General features: G+C 47.4%; 1 protein-coding gene across 7 annotated transcripts in view; it reads right to left on the reverse strand.

The window, feature by feature from the left end:
* RAPGEF1 (Rap guanine nucleotide exchange factor 1) overlaps nucleotides 1–16,313 on the reverse strand; it is a 432,768-nt gene that overhangs the window by 72,141 nt on the left and 344,314 nt on the right. For 5 of the 7 annotated variants that reach the window (XM_069237096.1, XM_069237094.1, XM_069237093.1 and 2 more), the window contains 3 exons: nucleotides 14,356–14,448; nucleotides 10,517–10,605; nucleotides 8,171–8,282 (listed from right to left, as the gene is read on the reverse strand). In XM_069237096.1, coding sequence (XP_069093197.1) covers nucleotides 8,171–8,282; nucleotides 10,517–10,605; nucleotides 14,356–14,448 — 294 coding nt within the window. The remainder of the gene's footprint in view (nucleotides 1–8,170; nucleotides 8,283–10,516; nucleotides 10,606–14,355; nucleotides 14,449–16,313) is intronic. The other 2 variants (XM_069237097.1, XM_069237099.1) reach the window with 1 other exon arrangement.

Below are 16,313 nucleotides of genomic sequence, written 5' to 3' on the forward strand. Positions count from 1 at the left end.
CTCAGCGGCGCGGGGGCGGCCGGGTGCAGTGTTAGAACAAGCGTCGGGTTCGCAATGGAAGTCAATGAGAGATCAAGGGATCTCTTCAGCGCTGCAGGCAGGCAAGGGGGGGCTTCCTCGGGGAAACCTCCACTTGGGCAAGGGAGAGGGACTCCTGGGGGTCACTTCTGCAGTGAAAGTCCGGTCCTTCAGGTCCTGGGGGCTGCGGGTGCAGGGTCTTTTCCAGGCGTCGGGACTTAGGTTTCAGAGAGTCGCGGTCAGGGGAAGCCTCGGGATTCCCTCTGCAGGCGGCGCTGTGGGGGCTCAGGGGGGACAGGTTTTGGTACTCACAGTCGTAGAGTAGTCCGGGGGTCCTCCCTGAGGTGTTGGTTCTCCACCAGCCGAGTCGGGGTCGCCGGGTGCAGTGTTGCAAGTCTCACGCTTCTTGCGGGGAGTTGCAGGGTTCTTTAAAGCTGCTTCTGGAAACAAAGTTGCAGTCTGTTTGGAGCAGGTCCGCTGTCCTCGGGAGTTTCTTGTCTTTTTCGAAGCAGGGCAGTCCTCAGAGGATTCAGAGGTCGCTGGTCCCTTGGAAGGCGTCGCTGGAGCAGAGTTCTTTGGAAGGCAGGAGACAGGCCGGTGAGTTTCTGGAGCCAAGGCAGTTGTCGTCTTCTGGTCTTCCGCTGCAGGGGTTTTCAGCTAGGCAGTCCTTCTTCTTGTAGTTTGCAGGAATCTAATTTTCTAGGGTTCAGGGTAGCCCTTAAATACTAAATTTAAGGGCGTGTTTAGGTCTGGGGGGTTAGTAGCCAATGGCTACTAGCCCTGAGGGTGGGTACACCCTCTTTGTGCCTCCTCCCAAGGGGAGGGGGTCACAATCCTAACCCTATTGGGGGAATCCTCCATCTGCAAGATGGAGGATTTCTAAAAGTTAGAGTCACTTCAGCTCAGGACACCTTAGGGGCTGTCCTGACTGGCCAGTGACTCCTCCTTGTTTTTCTCATTATTTTCTCCGGCCTTGCCGCCAAAAGTGGGGCCTGGCCGGAGGGGGCGGGCAACTCCACTAGCTGGAGTGTCCTGCTGGGTTGGCACAAAGGAGGTGAGCCTTTGAGGCTCACCGCCAGGTGTGACAATTCCTGCCTGGGGGAGGTGTTAGCATCTCCACCCAGTGCAGGCTTTGTTACTGGCCTCAGAGTGACAAAGGCACTCTCCCCATGGGGCCAGCAACATGTCTCGGTTTGTGGCAGGCTGCTAAAACTAGTCAGCCTACACAGATAGTCGGTTAAGTTTCAGGGGGCACCTCTAAGGTGCCCTCTGGGGTGTATTTTACAATAAAATGTACACTGGCATCAGTGTGCATTTATTGTGCTGAGAAGTTTGATACCAAACTTCCCAGTTTTCAGTGTAGCCATTATGGTGCTGTGGAGTTCGTGTTTGACAGACTCCCAGACCATATACTCTTATGGCTACCCTGCACTTACAATGTCTAAGGTTTTGTTTAGACACTGCAGGGGTACCATGCTCATGCACTGGTACCCTCACCTATGGTATAGTGCACCCTGCCTTAGGGCTGTAAGGCCTGCTAGAGGGGTGTCTTACCTATACTGCATAGGCAGTGAGAGGCTGGCATGGCACCCTGAGGGGAGTGCCATGTCGACTTACTCATTTTGTTCTCACCAGCACACACAGGCTTGTAAGCAGTGTGTCTGTGCTGAGTGAGGGGTCTCTAGGGTGGCATAATACATGCTACAGCCCTTAGAGACCTTCCCTGGCATCAGGGCCCTTGGTACCAGAAGTACCAGTTACAAGGGACTTATCTGAATGCCAGGGTGTGCCAATTGGGGATACAATGGTACATTTTAGGTGAAGGAACACTGGTGCTGGGGCCTGGTTAGCAGGGTCCCAGCACACTTCTCAGTCAAGTCAGCATCAGTATCAGGCAAAAAGTGGGGGGGTAACTGCAACAGGGAGCCATTTCTTTACACTAGTCTTGACCCAATGGTCCGCCTTCTTTCCCAATTCTTGGGGAGAAATTGGTCCTAGGTCTACCAGATGCTGATGCAGTTTATCATTGAAACAATTACTTAACAGGTGTTCTTTCACAAATAAATTGTACAGCCCATCATAATTACTTACACCACTGCCTTGAATCCAACCATCTAGTGTTTTTACTGAGTAGTCTACAAAGTCAACCCAGATCTGGCTCGAGGATTTTTGAGCCCCCCTGAATCTAATCCTATACTCCTCAGTGGAGAATCCAAAGCCCTCAATCAGGGTACCCTTCATGAGGTCATAAGATTCTGCATCTTGTCCAGAGAGTGTGAGGAGTCTATCCCTACACTTTCCTGTGAACATTTCCCAAAGGAGAGCACCCCAGTGAGATCTGTTCACTTTTCTGGTTACACAAGCCCTCTCAAAAGCTGTGAACCATTTGGTGATGTCATCACCATCTTCATATTTAGTTACAATCCCTTTAGGGATTTTCAACATGTAAGGAGAATCTCTGACCCTATTTATGTTGCTGCCACCATTGATGGGTCCTAGGCCCATCTCTTGTCTTTCCCTCTCTATGGCTAGGATCTGTCTTTCCAAAGCCAATCTTTTGGCCATCCTGGCTAACTGGATGTCCTCTTCACTGGAGTTATCCTCAGTGATTTCAGAGGTGTTGGTCTCTCCTGTGAGGGAACCAGCATCTCTGACTATTATTTTTGGAGTCAGGGTTTGAGAGACCCTGTTCTCCCTAGATAGGACTGGTAGGGGGGAATTGTCCTCCAAGTCACTATCCTCTTCCTCTGAGTTGCCACCCTCAGAGGGGTTGGCCTTTTCAAACTCTGCCAGAAGCTCCTGGAGCTGTATTTTGGTAGGTTTGGGGCGCATTGTTATTTTCTTTATTTTACAGAGTGACCTTAGCTCCCTCATCTTAAGATGGAGGTAAGGTGTGGTGTCGAGTTCCACCACAGTCACATCTGTGCTAGACATTTTGCTTCTAAAAGTTGGAATACTTTTTAAGAATCTACAACTGGTTCTAGAATCTAATTCAAACTTTTACAAACTTTTAAACTCTAAAAGAAATGCTAAACAGGATCTAACACAAGGCCCTAGCAGGTCTTTTAAGAATTTAGAAAACTTCTCAAATTGCAAAAATCAATTTCTAATGACAATTTTGGAATTTGTCGTGTGATCAGGTATTGGCTGAGTAGTCCAGCAAATGCAAAGTCTTGTACTCCACCGCTGATCCACCAATGTAGGAAGTTGGCTCTGTATGTGCTATTTCAAAGTAAGGAATAGCATGCACAGAGTCCAAGGGTTCCCCTTAGAGGTAAAATAGTGGTAAAAAGAGATAATACTAATGCTCTATTTTGTGGTAGTGTGGTCGAGCAGTAGGCTTATCCAAGGAGTAGTGTTAAGCATTTGTTGTACATACACATAGACAATAAATGAGGTACACACACTCAGAGACAAATCCAGCCAATAGGTTTTGTATAGAAAAATATCTTTTCTTAGTTTATTTTAAGAACCACAGGTTCAAATTTAACATGTAATATCTTGTTTGAAAGGTATTGCAGGTAAGTACATTAGGAACTTTGAATCATTTCAATTGCATGTAGACTTTTCAAGTTATTGACAAATAGCTACTCTAAAAGTGGACACTTAGTGCAATTTTCACAGTTCCTGGGGGAGGTAAGTTTTTGTTAGTTTTACCAGGTAAGTAAGACACTTACAGGGTTCAGTTCTTGGTCCAAGGTAGCCCACCGTTGGGGGTTCAGAGCAACCCCAAAGTTACCACACCAGCAGCTCAGGGCCGGTCAGGTGCAGAGTTCAAAGTGGTGCCCAAAACGCATAGGCTTCAATGGAGAGAAGGGGGTGCCCCGGTTCCAGTCTGCCAGCAGGTAAGTACCCGCGTCCTCGGGGGGCAGACCAGGGGGGTTTTGTAGGGCACCGGGGGGGACACAAGCCCACACAGAAATTTCACCCTCAGCGGCGCGGGGGCGGCCGGGTGCAGTGTTAGAACAAGCGTCGGGTTCGCAATGGAAGTCAATGAGAGATCAAGGGATCTCTTCAGCGCTGCAGGCAGGCAAGGGGGGGCTTCCTCGGGGAAACCTCCACTTGGGCAAGGGAGAGGGACTCCTGGGGGTCACTTCTGCAGTGAAAGTCCGGTCCTTCAGGTCCTGGGGGCTGCGGGTGCAGGGTCTTTTCCAGGCGTCGGGACTTAGGTTTCAGAGAGTCGCGGTCAGGGGAAGCCTCGGGATTCCCTCTGCAGGCGGCGCTGTGGGGGCTCAGGGGGGACAGGTTTTGGTACTCACAGTCGTAGAGTAGTCCGGGGGTCCTCCCTGAGGTGTTGGTTCTCCACCAGCCGAGTCGGGGTCGCCGGGTGCAGTGTTGCAAGTCTCACGCTTCTTGCGGGGAGTTGCAGGGTTCTTTAAAGCTGCTTCTGGAAACAAAGTTGCAGTCTGTTTGGAGCAGGTCCGCTGTCCTCGGGAGTTTCTTGTCTTTTTCGAAGCAGGGCAGTCCTCAGAGGATTCAGAGGTCGCTGGTCCCTTGGAAGGCGTCGCTGGAGCAGAGTTCTTTGGAAGGCAGGAGACAGGCCGGTGAGTTTCTGGAGCCAAGGCAGTTGTCGTCTTCTGGTCTTCCTCTGCAGGGGTTTTCAGCTAGGCAGTCCTTCTTCTTGTAGTTTGCAGGAATCTAATTTTCTAGGGTTCAGGGTAGCCCTTAAATACAAAATTTAAGGGCGTGTTTAGGTCTGGGGGGTTAGTAGCCAATGGCTACTAGCCCTGAGGGTGGGTACACCCTCTTTGTGTCTCCTCCCAAGGGGAGAGGGTCACAATCCTAACCCTATTGGGGGAATCCTCCATCTGCAAGTTGGAGGATTTCTAAAAGTTAGAGTCACCTCAGCTCAGGACACCTTAGGGGCTGTCCTGACTGGCCAGTGACTCCTCCTTGTTATTCTCATTATTTTCTCCGGCCTTGCCGCCAAAAGTGGGGGCCGGGCCGGAGAACTCCACTAGCTGGAGTGTCCTGCGGTGCTGTGACAAAGGGGTGAGCCTTTGAGGCTCACCGCCAGGTGTTACAGCTCCTGCCTGGGGGAGGTGTTAGCATCTCCACCCAGTGCAGGCTTTGTTACTGGCCTCAGAGTGACAAAGGCACTCTCCCCATGGGGCCAGCAACATGTCTCTAGTGTGGCAGGCTGCTGGAACTAGTCAGCCTACACAGATAGTCGGTTAAGTTTCAGGGGGCACCTCTAAGGTGCCCTCTGGGGTGTATTTTGCAATAAAATGTACACTGGCATCAGTGTGCATTTATTGTGCTGAGAAGTTTGATACCAAACTTCCCAGTTTTCAGTGTAGCCATTATGGTGCTGTGGAGTTCGTGTTTGACAAACTCCCAGACCATATACTCTTATGGCTACCCTGCACTTACAATGTCTAAGGTTTTGTTTAGACACTGTAGGGGTACCATGCTCATGCACTGGTACCCTCACCTATGGTATAGTGCACCCTGCCTTAGGGCTGTAAGGCCTGCTAGAGGGGTGTCTTACCTATACTGCATAGGCAGTGAGAGGCTGGCATGGCACCCTGAGGGGAGTGCCATGTCGACTTACTCGTTTTGTCCTCACTAGCACACACAAGCTGGCAAGCAGTGTGTCTGTGCTGAGTGAGAGGTCTCCAGGGTGGCATAAGACATGCTGCAGCCCTTAGAGACCTTCCTTGGCATCAGGGCCCTTGGTACTAGAAGTACCAGTTACAAGGGACTTATCTGGATGCCAGGGTCTGCCAATTGTGGATACAAAAGTACAGGTTAGGGAAAGAACACTGGTGCTTGGGCCTGGTTAGCAGGCCTCAGCACACTTTCAATTGTAAACATAGCATCAGCAAAGGCAAAAAGTCAGGGGGCAACCATGCCAAGGAGGCATTTCCTTACACAAAGTTTAGAAAAGTTCAGAGTATACCGAACCGAAAAGTCCAGGAGCAAGAGAAAACACGTCTGAACCCAACAGTGGGAAGAAAACAATCTAACAAAGGACTCGATGCCCATGCGCAGTATTACAGAGAGGAGGAGTCACTCGATCTTGTGACTCGAAAATATTCTTTGAAGAAAAACAACTTGTAACACTCCGAGCCCAACACTAGATTGCGAACTAATGCACAGCATGTGTATCTACAGCTACACATGCCATTGAACATATATATATATATATATATATTTTACATGCAGTGTTCTGCATACCCATACCTTCTAGTGCGAAGCCCAAGCATTGAAATCTTTTTCTTCATAGACGTTTGAGTCACAAGACCTGCTGCGATTCCGCCCTTAGTCCACAATGCACAAGCGTATTATCTCCATCTCAAGTTGTTTTTAATTCAGCGAGAGAGTAGTCTAAATGGAGAGCAGTGTTGAAGAGAGTCTGTTGTGCATTGTGAATGGAAAGGAAACAAAACGTGTTAATCTCTGGCTTCTGAAGGAGGGATGGGTGAATGTGAAGCTATCTGTACGAACAGATAGTTACAGTGTAAAATGTTCTGTTCGTAGGGTGTGTGGCTGTAGAAGCACATGCTCTGCATAGACTGTTAAGGAGTTCCTTTCCAAAGCAGCTTTTGAGGCCCTCAATGAAAACCATAATGACAGATACTTTGCAAAGTGATGAGTTGCCTGATTTGCAAGTACACTGCAACAACACTTAAATTTAGGTGTATGGAAGTTTAAACAATACCTGCCTTGCATATATGTAAGAGGCAGCAGACAAACACCTGCACGGAGCCCTTTAAGGGGTCTAACTGTCTGAAGATAGTGCATATTATGAATGTCTTCCATCTGGCTGCGTAGCACACTCATGTAGTGTGTATGTGTGCTGCCCAATGAATAAGCATACCGTCCTCTGGAAGTCTGAGGTAGCCAAACTCTAGGAACTTGGGTGCCAGATTGTTAGGTTGAGCTGCCTGGGACCTCGGTGTCTGACCAGGCCCAGATGTTTAGTAAGAAGGCCCAGCCTCAGAGGGAGCGTCTCCTAGGGACAGACGGCCATCGCCAGAAGCACAGAGTATCAAGGCTATCTTGCCTATGTTAGTGCTACTAGAATGAAGGTCATGGGCACCTGCTGCATCTTCCTCACTATATATTGGATGAGGGGGAGAGTAGGAAAGCATAGGAAAATATCCACGATCAGCTGATCCATAGTACATTGCCCATGGGCTGTGGGTGCAGAGACCTGGCGATGAAGTTTTGGAATTTTACGTTTTTTGAGGGCTGGCCAACAGGTCAATGGTGGGACTCTCACCACCGCACTACAAAGAAAGTAGTTCTGAAGTATTTGTGGGTGGAGTTTACACTTGTGGACTGGTTGGTGGGTTCTGATAAAGCAGGTCTGCAAAGTAGGTCTTCACCCTCTGCAAATGCTATGCCAACACGTGAATGTTGTTGTGGAGTACCCAGAGACAGGTTTCTTGAACCAGTGCAGAGAGCTGGAGGGAGAGGGTTTACCCTGTTTCTGGATGTAATACCCAGCAGTCATACCCTTCTATGTGGACTGTCTTGCCTCAATTGAGTTGGAAGAGGGCTCTAAGAGCAAGGCAAAAGCGTAGAAGTTCCAGGTAGGTGATGTGCTGCCACTGGTACTGAGGGCTCCAGGTGCCTTGTATATTTATGTAACAGAAGTGAGCAGCCCACCCCACAATGAGACGAGTATTTTGTAAAGGTGACCTGCAGAAGGGGGGTAGAAAGGGCCCGTTGATCAACACATTGTTGGGTTTCACCATATTATTCCTGATCTTCATGCGTGTGGACTGGGCTGGTGCCTTCTTCACTCGGAGCTCTTTGCAGTGTTCATGGGCCCTGCTAGAGCAATCTAGTCAGTGAAGTTGATGATCTGGGTATGGGCAGAGGAATGATGCAGGCATTTGAAGTGTGCTTATCCAGTGTGCCTGCCTTGCTGTAGAATCCCTCCCCTTGAAAAAGAGTTGGAAGGCTCTGCAACAATTAACCCTTTTCTGCATTGTAAAAACTGTTTTCTGTTTTTACCAAAACATGGGAATTTTCAGTCGAGGGCAGCGTGAAAAGCTATTAAGTAGAAGATGGAGTCTAAGCCCCGTTTTCAGAACCTGCTGTCCGTCGGACCCCCCACCCTGCTTTTTTTTTTTTTTTTACACAAATCTCCCCCCCCTCCCCCCCTTAGCAGCTAATGAGGGGGCCCTGGTTCACCTACCTCTTGTTTGAGGGTGAGCCTCGACATGATCTCGTTGTGGTCTATCAGAAACAGCTCGTGTGTTTCGTCCAGGTCCTCCTCCTCGTTCAGTGAGTCCGGTAGCGTGTGATGCCTGTGAATGGAAATCTTTTTAGTCAGTAACAAAGACTCCTGCTTGAATTCTCATGTAAACCCTTGTGTGACACAACTGTACCCACACCACTGTAATGTCTGGTTCAAGGTGAAGGAAACTGGCCACACCAAGCCATGTATGAGCCTAACAAGCATCAGAGGTCTTCCATCTCGTAACCCATTCTGTCTACACCAGTTAGGGCACCCACAGCATGTCTCACCAGCTGTACCCTTCTCTGAGTGTTGGTGAGGGGAGAAGAACTTATGGAAAATGTTTTCCTCTACAAGTTATATTATTTTCACTTTGCAAGGGCTGCAGCAAAGCCAGATTTACGGTTTCTCTTTCCTATACCCCCTCTCTCTCTAGCCCAATTCCATCTCCCCAGACACCTGTGTATTTTCATCTTTGTGTTGCACACTTATGTGTTTACCATGGATGTGCTCATGTTCTGATTTCGAACAGTTCACAAACACTAGCATTTCGAGCAAATGGGCCAGTGTGTCATGCCTGGTGTCAGGTGCTCACAACACAAGGTACATGAAGCAAGTCTTACAATGACCATAGGATAAACTACATCCTAAATTGATGTTATGGCTCTCCACAGTGAAAGTAATGTTCTAAAATAGAAAGAATTCCCCCTAAAAACTTCATCTGAGGGTCTATAATGGTAACAGTCTTCACCTTAGAGAGAACTGAAATGAGCCAGCTACGATGCGCAACACAACAACAACACACCTAAGGCAATTCTCATGACCTCACATGACGTCACAATTTAGATCACATATGGCTGATGGCATCACATATCATGCATCTAATTAAATCACTGATTATATCACTGAAGGAACTTCACACCACTGAATCTCCTGGGTTCAAGCAATGGCTGGATCCAGGAAGCTGCGGGCACTGGCACCATGCAGGCCACGCTTGGTCAAAGGTACTGACCTCAAAGCATGCACTGGAAGTGACCAAGGGCCTCGGGTGCAGAGCCTCACCTCTGACTAGGTTCTGTGCTGAACACCCCAACAGTGCACTGTGCTGAAAGGAGGTTCAGCCCCTCTGATGAGATTGATCTGGATCCAAAATTATTAATTGGGGGGCTCGTGACACGGACTACTAGTTGTAAGGCAGAGACTGATGCAGAGAAAAGGCTAATCAGAGGAGTGAAGATTAGGACACAAGTGATGACAAAGAGGGGGTGAAGAATACGAGTACTAAACTTTAGCATAGTCATAAAAAAAATCTCTCTCTCTACTCCACTGTTTTTGTCTGTGAACATGTACTGGCGCATGATACAAAGGTGCAAAGTGTATGTCAAATGGGAAAATTACGTTGTTAGATGAGGCCAGTGAGAACTGACATTATGATTCAATATGCAGACTGGCTAGGGAGAGATTACTTCTTCCCTTGACTAATTTGCAGCTGAGTGGGCAGTTTGACGTTAATTTTAAGGTGTGCATGGGTCCTGCTGAGACCTGTTTGGGCAGAGTGAGTGGATGGTTTTGCTGTCCGCATTTCATGCAGGAAAGATGCACCCTTCATTGAAAGTTTGGATAACCAGTATGTCTGCCTTGCTTATAGGGTACAAATTCTTCCCTTGATAGATTGACTCAGTTCACTGGAAAAAGCCTTCAGCTGTGCATGGTCTGCTCTGGGTGCAGTGACTGACTAACACCAGTACTTCCAGCATCCACTGGTCAGGACCTACAAGCATGTCCAGTGAGCTCTTTGCATGGGGCCTTTATCCCAGGCCTGCACTTAGGACACCTCCTCCAAGAGCCCAGAGCACGCTCTTTGGCCATGTGCAGTGATCTGTGGGTACATGCCATACACTCCATCCTGTGTGCAAATCCCCTGCACCCCAGAGCTTACTGTACTCTTCTGATGACTGAGCCCAGAAAATTGGGGGCAAACGCTGACGCCAATAGCCAAACTTTGAATGATATGCTCCAGCCCCCGGAGCAGACTCACTGACGTCATGCGCGATGGCATCTGTGATGTGTGCGCATGTGCAGGATGATTTTATGTTATACTTGTGTTGCTCAGTATATCAGATTCCTTACTTGACTAGGCTTCCTGTGTTGCACGATCACTGCATTTAGGTCCACAATCATGCCCACACATACTTTACAGGGTGTTCAGAGCAGGGGTGTCCCAAGTCACCTTTTGCTTCCACTTCCCATTGGTCAGCCATTTTGTGCTCTGATCTTCACCTGCACCAGGAGCTGCACACTCACCTTTCCAAGGACCCATGGCTCTCCTTCCCAGACGGGCCAGCATGTGGCAATCCATCCTCCTGGAAGCCATCTTTCAGGGGTGGGGAATCCTGTGGGGAGACAACACTGTGAGAAGATCTCTGCATATCGCACACAAGCCAGAGGTAGTGTTGCACTGGCAACAGTGCAAGCCCCCCCCAGCACCCCATCTCTCCGACCATGCACAGAGAGTAGCACCATGCGGGTTAAGGAGGGGCCAAAATGAAAATAATGAAACCCAGAGTGAGGCTCATGAGTTAAGAGCTAATGTCTTGATAGCAAAGGGTCCAGATGGAGGCACTCAGACTAGTACTAAAAACTCAGTACTGAGGCGATTGCTGATGAGGTGCCCAATGGCAAACCTGAATACAAATGGCCAAGGCTCCCAGGGGCCAGTTGGAATAATGAGGGAACACCGATGAGGATACCAAGAGGCAAAGTAAACACTGGATTAAACAAGGATCCTTCATGAGGCTATCTAGAGAAGAGTCAATACCTACCTGTCCCAGAGGCTCTCTAGGGCAGAGCATCTGTCTCCATTATAAGTAACCATAGAAGGGGTCCCAGAGACCCAGGCAACCTCAGAATAACAAGGGCCTTGGATTGAGCCTTCTGGGGTGGGGGACACATGGACAAATACTATCTTGCATTTCTGAATCAAGGGCCAATAAAGTATAGACCATAAAGCCTTGGGAGTTTCAGAAATAAACCCCCTAATCACACCAATTAGGTAGGTTAGAAAACACACAAATCAATATACATTTACAAAAACCCAAACCACAGAGGCCTGCGGGTCTTTGGGCGAAGTAATGGGCACTTAGTATGTGCTTTGTTAATCTGTTTTTTTAGATTCAAGAAATAGCTGGATGAGTAAGACATTTTAGCTAATGGTCAGATAACCCATGTTCTCACATTCCCTTCGCAAACACAGTCCGAGTAGACACATTTATTAAAAATCATCGCCTCTCCAGTGTCAGCAAGGCCCAAAACTGTGGATTAACGTACACTACAAACTGCAAGTAATGGATTTCTGAAGACTTATTTCAACTCTCAAACTCTAGGTTAGAGCAGCAAGAAACACACTGTATATAAGAAAAGAGGAGGAGAATGGTCCTAGAAGCAGACTCTGGTCCTGTATAGCAGAGGTATCTCAGAACCACACCAGTGCCCCTGTACCAAACCCAGGTCAACAAGGCCCTGCAACTAAACGCCAGAAGGCACCCATGCCCTAAATGTTACCTGCATTTTCCAGATTTCCTGCAAGAGCTTAATGCTACAGTTATACAAATGATGCACACAATGCTAAGACCTTCTCATCTGAACTAGAGAAAAGGCAAATGTACTTACCTTCAACAATTCTGCAGATCAATATCCTAAATTCACATACTTTACACAATTCCTTCATCCAGTGACTGGGCTCAGAATAGTATCTTGTTCATAAGTAAATGGAAAAAAGTGACATCGACAATAGATGTATTTTGAAACACCCTGGGATAGCAACTTGAAACCCTCAATTTCCCACATCACAGCCACCCGTCTAATTGTGTATTCCTCTCCAACCTTGCATAGTGTGAGATAGCACAGCTTCTGTGGCACACTGGTTTGCTACCCCATCTCGATGGGAATGGCGAGAGGGGTAACTGCAAATCCATACTGCTTTCAAGCTCAAAAGTACTGTTATAAGGAGCTTTGTAGCATGAATCTACAACAGATTCACATACGGCGCTCGAAATACAAAGCAGAATTTGAATGCAAAGAGATTTCTAAGTATTGTCGATTTCCCGCAGCCTCGTCTTGCAGACATAGCTACCCAAAAATAATATTAAAAATATGAATGGAGGGACGTGTTGCAACCTTCCGTACATCTGGCAAAGAGATATTTGGAAGGAAAGTTCAATGTAGTGTTTTTATGTTTAAAGTACAATTGCTCTAGTGACTGAAGAACAACACAATTCTTCACATTGGCCAATCTGTTGTCCAATTCCTACGTTGGTTAATCGGAGTCCTTAGATTGGGAAACAAAGTTCAAGGAACTCATCAGCTTTTAACATCCAATGTATGATGTGACCTTTCTGGTGATGACTTTTTGGGTAATACAATTAAATTGTGGCAGGCTCCACAGTTTTTAAAAATCTTTGGTATATATGTTAGGTGTGCTCCCAAGAGAATCCTATTCTTGCATAATTCTTTAAACAGTTCTTTAATTGGGAACACCGGTTTTCACAAATTGTTTGTAGTGATACAAAAAAAAACCCAAAAACAATGACGCTCTTTAAGTGAAAATTATTTCAATGTACACGTGGATGTGGGGTCAAATGGTAGTAATATTTGACGAGTACTTCCTTGTGGTGTCACTTAGGGGGTATGCTCTGTGATGAGGCTGTTCTCGAGACCATCTAGAAAATTACTGGTATTCCCGAAGGAGGAAACATACTTCAACGCCATGAAGGCGGTTAGCACCACAATTAAGCAGGCTCATCTCATTCCTATATTGAACACAAACATACACAAGCGATTGTGGTATAGCTGTCGCACATCACCTGGTAGTCACAGCATAGTAAACACTTAACTGGTGTTTAAACGGACTTATCGCATCTGTTCCCACGATATGTACTACATGAAATTCAGAAGCAGAGCACTCCAAATGTATATCCACTTCTCAGATTATATGGAATTCCTAGCCCTATCATGAGACATTTTAATCCATATTTTTAGAGATTTTGTAACCAAAAAAGTGTTCCTTTAGTTGATAATGTTCAAACATTGATATTGTGCTGAGTTGGTGTATTTTTTTCCTCCTGGTGTACACAACTAAATAGTTGTGCTGATAGAGTAAATTCAGCCAATGGCCAGACACAAGATGAAATATAGATGATTCAGCAGACATGTTTCGTCCACTCCCTGGACTTTGTCAAGGCTATTTCTGGGACATTGTCTTCCCCCAGACTTGACACAAAGATAGTCACGAACAAGGTTTCCAGCGGGAAGGGCAAACAGTAGAAAATCAAAAACAATAACATTTGTTATTACATGTGCGCCATTGTGAAAGAAAAGGACAACATTAAGCCATATAGAAATGAGTAAATTTGTGATAAACTATAATCCTATTTTGATAAGTCACTCCATTCACCAGCAAATACTGTTTACGCATTACAGCCCTTCGGATAAAAAAATGTCGATCACACTAGCAACTTTTTTCCTGGATGGCTGCAACACGGGAATGGAGTGTGCTGGCTTATGGAGTGATAAAAAATGATTATAATGTCTCATGATAGGGCTAGGAATTACATATAATCTGAAAAGTGGATATACATTTGGAGTGCTCCGCTTCTGAATTTCATGTACATCTTATTCCTATGGCGGGTTAAACTTGCTGAACTATGAGACCTCATGAGCCAGCCCAACAAATCAATGTTGCATACAAGAGGTTTGCGGTTAAAGTTAAAGGTTAGCATCATCTGCTGGTCATTTCCAATGAGGAGCGATCAGCATGCTCATCAAATAAATGAACGCTCCTTGCCAACGTTAGGAGTATCTTTGTTGCGTAGGATTGTTTGTACTTCTTCACTTCCTGCATCGTGAGTGGGGAAAGTGACTGTCAAACAAATTGATCAACAAAGCCTTGCCATTGATAGGTGTAGGAGGGATGGGTGCACTTAAGGGAAGTTTTCTTCTGTACCACAGTTAGCACATCTGAAGCATTGGCTTAGCAGAGCAGAAAAGCACCAGAAGACAGGGGCCAGCGACCACAGCCCTGCAGGAAGCATGCATGCACCAAGCAAGCTGGATGGCCCCAGCACCTCACCCTGCGCAGTACTTACTCCGTCAGAGTGAGGGAGCTCTCCATTGCTTTGGCTGGAGGAATAGAGATTGACGTATTCGCCCTCCCCTGCCTCCTCGCTGGCGTTTTCACTCTATGGGAAGAGACAGGATGAAAGGAAAGCATGACAGGCAACCACTTCAATGGTTGGCATCAATTTTAAACACACAGGTCTCACTCACACTTTACAGCGAGTCTCCCACTCACACAACCCCAATGCTGTGTTACATACCTTTTTCTATTCTGCACCCTTACTCAAGACTGGGCCAGCACTGCCACCTAGCTTCAAGTTACCAACCTGATTAAGAGACCCATTGCCAACCTTCTGTGAAAGTCATGGCTATGCTCTCAGACCTTGGATATCTCATCCACCAGCCACTGCTTTCTGCCACCTCCCGAGCTTCTCCTATAGGCTGTAAGCAACCGTGTCTGAAGTGCTTTATTGAAATCGGGCAGTGTCATCACTGAGGCGGTAGACACCAAAACGTTGACTCACTCCAAAGTCTTTGTAAGACCAATGCATCTTTCACTTATTTCCACATCCCATCGTCCCATTGAACCAAACGTATAAACCCTGAGCCTTTAGCCTCTGCTTCCAGCCATGGAAGAAATCTTTCTCTCATGGTTGGCGCAGTCCCAGTCATAGTTAAAGACTAGTCAAACTGCTGCAGCAAGCTAAAACTAAACCATTTTCCTTTTATTTGTACCAGACCCAACTATTGTGCAATGTTGCTGTAGCTCAAAGGGGCCCAGGTATCATTAGCATGCAGCTTTCAAGGGTCACCCATCCACAAACTGCAGAATGCAGATGTCAAGTCTCCTCATACAGGTTTCATCCATTCACAAAATGCAGTGCCCAAATACCCTCAAATCTGTAACATACGCAATCCAAATCTATTGAATGTGCTGCATGCAGAGCCCAGGTAACTTGATTCTGCAGCAGGACTAACCTAGGTTCCCAGTCTGATGCAGGCAAACCCAGGAACCATCATTCTGCAGCAGGACGAGCCTAGAACTCCTCAGTCTGCAGCAGGCAGAGACCAGGACATTTCGGACTGCCGCAGGCAGAGACCAGGACATTTCGGACTGCCGCAGGCAGAGCACAGATGCCCTGATTCTGCAGCAGGAAGAGCCCAGGTCTGTTCAATCTGCAGCAGGCAGAGCCCAGGTCCTGAGAAGACTTTTGGCGGCATTTCAAGCAACCCCACAGACTTTGGCTGCTCTCTGCTGATGACGGGCTAAACCTAGAAACACGTGTCCAGAGATACACAGCACTTGCTGCACCTACTTAGGTGAAAGACTTTTGATTACTTTTTCAACACAAAACAAAGTGACTGCATTTACCATGATGCATTGGGGCTAACTTTTTGCTGGAGTGTGAGGCAGTGTGCTCCCTTTTTTCTTTTTGTCCAAGAGCCCAGGGCCCTTCCAATCTGCAGCAGGCAGAGCCCAGGGCCCTTCCAATCTGCAGCAGGGACTGTCCAGGTCTCCTCACTCTGCAGCAGGGACTGTCCAGGTCTCCTCACTCTGCAGCAGGGACTGTCCAGGTCTCCTCACTCTGCAGCAGGGACTGTCCAGGTCTCCTCACTCTGCAGCAGGGACTGTCCAGGTCTCCTCACTCTGCAGCAGGGACTGTCCAGGTCTCCTCACTCTGCATCAGGGACTGTCCAGGTCTCCTCAATATGCAGCAGTTTGAACTCAGGTCTCCTCAACCTGAAGCACACGCAGCTCAGGTCTCCTCAATCTGCAGCAGACAGAGCTTGGGTATCTTTAATATGCAGCAGACAGAGCCCAGGATATTTGGAAGGAAAGTTTACGGTAGCATTTCTCTGCCGCAAAGCAGAGCCCAGGTCTCCAAACTGGAGCAGGAAGAGCCAAGGCCCTCTTAATCTTTAGAAGGCAGAGCCCAAATCTCATGGATCTGCAGCAGGCAGAGCACAGGCCTCCTCAAGCTGTAGT

Source organism: Pleurodeles waltl, chromosome 6 (assembly GCF_031143425.1).
Source record: "Pleurodeles waltl isolate 20211129_DDA chromosome 6, aPleWal1.hap1.20221129, whole genome shotgun sequence".
NCBI classification, from domain to species: domain Eukaryota; kingdom Metazoa; phylum Chordata; class Amphibia; order Caudata; family Salamandridae; genus Pleurodeles; species Pleurodeles waltl.